This window comes from Trachinotus anak, unplaced genomic scaffold (assembly GCF_046630095.1).
Source record: "Trachinotus anak isolate AG129_WGS33_773 ecotype Australia unplaced genomic scaffold, CSIRO_AGI_Tana_v1 ptg000016l, whole genome shotgun sequence".
In the NCBI taxonomy this organism is placed as follows: Eukaryota; Metazoa; Chordata; class Actinopteri; order Carangiformes; family Carangidae; genus Trachinotus; species Trachinotus anak.
Window position 1 is genome coordinate 7,415,265 of NW_027273867.1, and position 6,059 is coordinate 7,421,323.

General features: G+C 41.0%; 1 protein-coding gene and 1 long non-coding RNA gene across 2 annotated transcripts; one reads left to right on the forward strand and one right to left on the reverse strand.

Annotated features, from left to right (window-relative positions):
* Positions 1–1,328: 1,328 nt before the first annotated feature.
* LOC139634360 (uncharacterized) lies at positions 1,329–2,815 on the reverse strand. Its single transcript, XR_011693948.1, has 2 exons — positions 2,696–2,815; positions 1,329–1,796 (listed from the first exon to the last, which is right to left on the reverse strand). It is a non-coding gene; the product is annotated as an uncharacterized lncRNA (long non-coding RNA).
* A 259-nt stretch (positions 2,816–3,074) lies between these two features.
* Positions 3,075–5,758, forward strand: ndufs6 (NADH:ubiquinone oxidoreductase subunit S6). Its single transcript, XM_071500764.1, has 4 exons — positions 3,075–3,245; positions 3,601–3,654; positions 4,195–4,317; positions 5,619–5,758. The coding sequence occupies exons 1-4, from the start codon at positions 3,102–3,104 to the stop codon at positions 5,685–5,687; spliced, it is 390 nt and encodes a 129-aa protein (XP_071356865.1). The 5' UTR covers positions 3,075–3,101; the 3' UTR covers positions 5,688–5,758.
* Positions 5,759–6,059: the final 301 nt, after the last annotated feature.

Here is a 6,059-nt window from a genome sequence, read left to right on the forward strand (position 1 = left end):
CCTTTTGTAGAAAAGTGGTAATTTGAGCACATACATGACCATCATACACACACACACACACACAGCGGCTGCTAAGATGATAAGGACTCTGTGACTGTGTGTGGAATGTGTGTTTGAGATGTTTGGAGTGATTAACCCTCACTGAGACTCTCTATGTATTTGAAGTTGAGTTTCCTCCTGCATTTGACCCACCCATCAATTTCTGCTAGGATAATATCTGTGGAGCAACACAAGAAGCCTCTACAATGTGTTTGTCCATAACCATGTGATTCAGTGAAATGCCACTGAATAACAGCAAATATTGAATAAATACCATCTTGCTCCACTTTCTGGAAATGAATTATACAAACATTCAGATGAATGCCTGCACACTTGCATGTGTTTTTTTGTTACTTGTACCTTCATGAGTAAATATTAACTAAAACGATTCAAGCAGGGCGGCAGTCGCAGGCTCATTATTTGTTGCCAAACACATTTCAAACCAGACAGGTTTCTATGCTGCCCAGTTTGCATATAGCAGTCTGTCAGTGCTGTTGTGTAGATCATGCTTCCACTGTCTTTGAGTAGTAATACAATGATACAAATGGTGGCCATAGATTTTAGGATAAATCGCTAGTTTTTTTAGAGATAACTTTCAATACAACATTCTCTACTGCCTTTTGTGAAGAAACTCACAAACACTGATTTGTATGAACTAGAGGATTATAAGGACAGCTAAGACTGACAAGACTGGTTAGAAGAAAGAGGTGTCAAATTGGCCAAGTGTATTTCATAGCGGGCTGGACTCATGTGGCATAAACTTTGGCTCCCTCATGTGGACAAATGACGGAAGTGAATCTGATGTAAACAAGCTAATGTTGGTGTGGTCAAATGTTAGATCCAAGTTAACAGCTTTCATCCAATGAGTGAGTAAAACAGAACGACCGCTCTAATAACTTAAGTTAAATTGCAGAAGGTTTTTGTGTACAGCCATATGGCTGCTGTGTAACATGTTGCTGTGTATGAAAAGTAAAGAAAACTGTTTATTAGTTAGTTGGTTTAAAAAATATTAAGTCCATATGATCCACAGAGAAAAAGATAAATGATTTTGTTTTTCATTCCATGTCAAACAAATATTTGTGTCTACACCTTACTATATATTTTCAAAGAAAGGCAAAAAACTTTTGATTGTTTTTGAAGCTTGTTCATATAAAACATTCCCATATAAAATATTTCTGAAGTGGTTCACAGAAAGCTAGGATTCAGTTTCTTCACTGTGATAAATTGATGTATTTTTGGCCACCACTGTTAAAAGGGAAAAAGATGAGGAGTGAGAAGGGCTATGAAAGTTCTTTAGTCAAAGAATTTATTATTGCAACACAGTTCTTGTAAATATCTTTTTTTCAATACTCAACATACAACATTTTAGCCCTGCCTCTGCTTGTGTCTTGGATTTGTCTTGCAGAACACAAACAAACGTCCCCTTCGTCGAACAAAGAAACAGTCTTTGCAGCGCCTCTTCAGCGCACTCTTGGTTTTCATCCCTGCGGAGGGCTGGATGCAGGGAAGATGCTGGCACTGCCCCAACAGAGATGGTCCACACTGAGCAAAGGAGCCAAGCGCGGGCGACTGGATGGGTCTGACACTTGCTGATGACGGGAGCATTGTGCGGGGAGCTGTGGTGAGCGTGTAGAGATATCTGTAAGCACTAGCTGCCGGTGAGGAGAAGGCCACATTTAACCGGCTTATCTGGGCCACTTGGCGAGTCAGAGAGGAAGCCAGGTGTTTCAGCAAGAGGGGCGCCATGATGTCAGAGGCTGCAGAAAGGGACAGAGAGATAATTCACATGCAATTACAGTTGCAAAATGCAGATATGCCAATAGTATGACACAAGTCTATATTTTTAGTCAGGGATTTGGCTAACATGACATGGCAATGTAGAGCTGAAATGGTTAGTCAATCATTAGTCCTTTATTAAGCAAAAACTATGTAAAAAATAGGTTCCATCTCAGGTTCCAACTTCTCAGACGGGAGGTTTCCTGCTTCTCTGTCCTGAAGCATAGTAAACTGAACACAGGGAACTGGTCATAGGGAACATGGGTTTTGGACTTTTGGTCCAACAAAACAGTTTGACATTTGAAGACATCATGTTGAGCTCTGGTAAATTGTGAATGGTATTTTTACTTTTCGACATTTATAGACTAAACACTTCATTAATCAGCAGATAAATCAATAATGTAAATAGTTAGTTGCAGCCCTACTGTAATGTTGCATTTGTCTACCCTTAGCTGCTTACCGCAGTGTTCAAATCATTTTTTTTATGCAAAAGGTGCATTATTGTAGCATTATCAACATAAATATCCTAGGTGTCATCCTACTGTACAGTCAATACCCCTCAGCTACACTATGAATCATTGTTAAAGTGTCCATCATGTGAACCATACCCCTATATAACCTTTTACAAAGGCATATGAAGCCTTGCATAGACATTTTGAATAAGTGGCATATTAAAAAGCTGTTATCTTCCTAGCTTTAATAAACACATGTAAATAGGCTACGACAGCCCAGTGTTGCAGCAGGATAACTATGCAACACGCCAAGGAGACTAGCATGTCAGAGCTGACCTGCTAGCGCCAAAGCCAGACATTAAAACGACCGACACATTGTTCTGCGACATTTCTGAGTCGTATCACAAAATCAAGGGACGTGAACAAACCTGTCAGAAATTCGCTGAAGGTTTAAAACAGGGCCTGTGCCCCTGAAAGTTGCGTTTTAATCGCCACAACGCGACTGCGGTGCTGCTCTAGCTTGAGAGGATACAACTGCTTCCGGTTTGCGGTGGTTGTGGTGCCCTCAGTTTAGCCTTTCAGCCAGTTTCCCTCTCTGACTTTGGACAAATCTTGTCTCTCCCGCCACCAGCAGACTCTAACTCCAACATGGCCGCAGGCTTACCCGTTAACTTTTATAATAAACAATTAAATACAAGGACTTAGGCGCCAGGCCTTTAGCAGATGATACACAACATAGAAGGACTTTACACCTGTCAGGCAAAACTCGGGGTACACTTTTACTACTTCAAGTGCCTCTGCAAGGCAGCTTGGGAAGTACAGGCTGTTGTAAACATGGCGGCCGCAGTGGGCAGAGTTCTGTCCTTCAGTAAAAATGCTAAGGTGCTTGTTTCACCTTTAAGGCTGTCTGCTGTACCTGCTCACCGGTACAGCGTCGAGGCCTCCAGTACCGGCGAGCTTATTACTCACACTGGTCAGGTAAGCTCAAAGGCGATCCCAGTCTGTTCTCCATTACTGGTTTTACTGGGTGGCCCGACGTTATAACTATAGCTGTAGCTAACGTTAGCCTTGTGTCAGTGTGGCTAATAATCCCATTATCGGACAGCCCTCTGTTTCCCTTTAACATTTGAATGTCGGCCAGTGATTACAACACCCCAATATCCAAAGAGGGTCATCATATACGTTTGTTAGAAAGGACAACTAATGCATCTGCACCTTGTCTCAGTCAGTAAACCAGTGACCGGGAACGGACGCCCTAACTCAGCAGCGGAACGGTCTCATGTGCCGCTGCAGCCCGCTACTTCAGTTCATGACTTCAGTGTTTTTCTCGCAGGTGTTTGACGAGAAGGATCCGAGGAGAGCCAGATTCGTTGGCAGACAGAAAGAGGTAAGAAATAACCACCAGACATGCATAAAGACGTGCAGATGACAGCTGGGGAGGTCTAATGACGTTACAAGAAATAACAACAAATATGAAACTGTGAGACTTGTCGGTGTGTATCACTGGCGTTGTGTGAACCTGCTATTAATCCTCACATTGGCACATTTGTGGCACATCTAAAGATTTAAACCTTGTCAAAGATCGACATTTATGACCATTTCACTGTATAAACAAACTAGTACATTGTTATAAATATTATATTTAAACGAGTTCACCAGATATTGCTTTATTTTTTTTAATGGTAAAAGCATTACATGGGAATTACAACCATTTTAAACTGGCTTTATGCCAACACTCATGAATAAATAGCACTCACTGAGGAGAGGCAACAGATGGACATCAGAAACATCAAAACATCAGTTCTGCACACTGTCACACTCACACTGTGTCTGGTAGTTGTTAAAACTTTGTGTTGCTTACATGCTTCCCATATAAACCACATTTTAAGAAGCTTATACTGACAGAAATCCTGTTGTTTGCGTCAAGGTGAATAAGAACTTTGCCATCAAGTTGGTGGCAGAGGAGCCAGTGACTGACATTGAGGCCAGAGTTGTGTCCTGTGATGGAGGTGGAGGAGCTCTGGGTCACCCCAAAGTCTACATCAACCTGGTGAGAGCCCAAACACACTAAAAGTGGTCTGTCATTCCATTTTTAACAATCCTGGAGGTCCGCTGCATCTTGTTTTTGATCACGGCAACCAGCTACATTGTTCATTATAACTACATTATAGTGTGTGTTAGGGGTGGGCGATCTGACGATCTCATATCATGAACGATCTTACTTTGGCATATGATCTACTTTTCACATGAATCGTACAGATCACGTTAAATAGGTGCTTTATTTAGATATTTATTTTTAAAACTTAGGTCACTGCTAACCAGCCCATTGTCGTCTGTGAAACAGCTAGCCCACTAATTGTAGATGGCGATGGCAGTCCTTGTTCTGCTCTGCAGCCTTTGCGAGCTTGGCACGGTGCCATGTGTAACAGTTCTCCACCTGAGCAGAACAATAACCACCATCACCAGCTGCAGTCCAAGATGGTGGAGTTAGAGTCCATCCACAAGGGAAAACACAACATGGGACAAGTTGGGCCTAGGTGAAGACCTGGTTAGCAATGACTGAACTTTAAAATTAAAGTACCTAAATATAGCACCTCATAAGAAAATAACACCAGCGTCCAAACAAAGAGGCCTACTCCATATGAACTAAGCAAAAACTGTGAAACAGAAGACATAGGGCGTTGTGGGTAAAGAATAGTGGAAACATCTGAAACAACCTACAAATTACAACTTGTGGTCAGGACTTTCAGAATAAAATCAGTGCAGAAACAGGACACAGAGATTTGTGAGTTGGACCTTTAAGTTATAGTATCAGGCTTTGTGTTTAGGCAACCATATGCACAACTTATCATGTGATCACAAGTTCAACCAAATCCTTGGGGAGATCCGGGATTCAGATCATTGATCGTGATTCTACCTAAGAAGATTGTGATATGATCTTTTGGCCAGATGGCCCACCACTAATGTGTATAGTTAACATCTGTTGACAAGTTTATGTGGCTCCATAGTCCGAGAAACACTATTTTTCAGGGAGATCTAAAAGCATGATTGTGTAAACTGTGTTCCTCATTTACATAATGTTTAAGGTTACTGCAGAAAACAGACAATAACCATGGCTTTGAACGTATAACCATTTGACACATGTATTTCCTGAATGAATGAATTAATGACAAGCTGGGAAAAATATTTTAGCTGTAATAATTTATGACTGTAGCATCATCTGTGAAATACATTTATCTGACCTCCTCGACTGTTGGAGTATTCATATAATCATCTTAACAGCAGATTATGGAAAGATCTCAAATTGTAAATACTAACTACTATTTTTTTTTTTTGTCTCTCTTTTTTCAGGACAAAGACACAAAAGTGGGCACATGTGGCTACTGTGGACTACAGTTCAAGCAGAAGCATCATCACTGAAACATTTCCTCTGTCTTTGCTTCTCTGTATAAATTGCCATATTGGTTAATAAATTATATCTGACTGTCTAAGTGTATTTGTCTTAATAGCGTCTGTTGAAATCTGTGAGATTTGCAATGCTGTCCTGAGGTATAACATGTCAAATTTGTATGTAAAAAGTTTTCTTGTGAAAGGTTTGTGAACATTAATGTGTCATTTAAATGAGAATTTAGGCAGTGACTCAACTCCTGGTACTGCAGTAGTGTAAGTCTTGGACATGGTGGTCATGGTGGTTATGCAGTGTCGTTTAGCTGGATGCAGTTCCCACAGCGACAGGCAGAGGTCGGCAATGTCCTGCAGATGTGTTTAGTCAGAGTGCAAACAAAGAGTGAA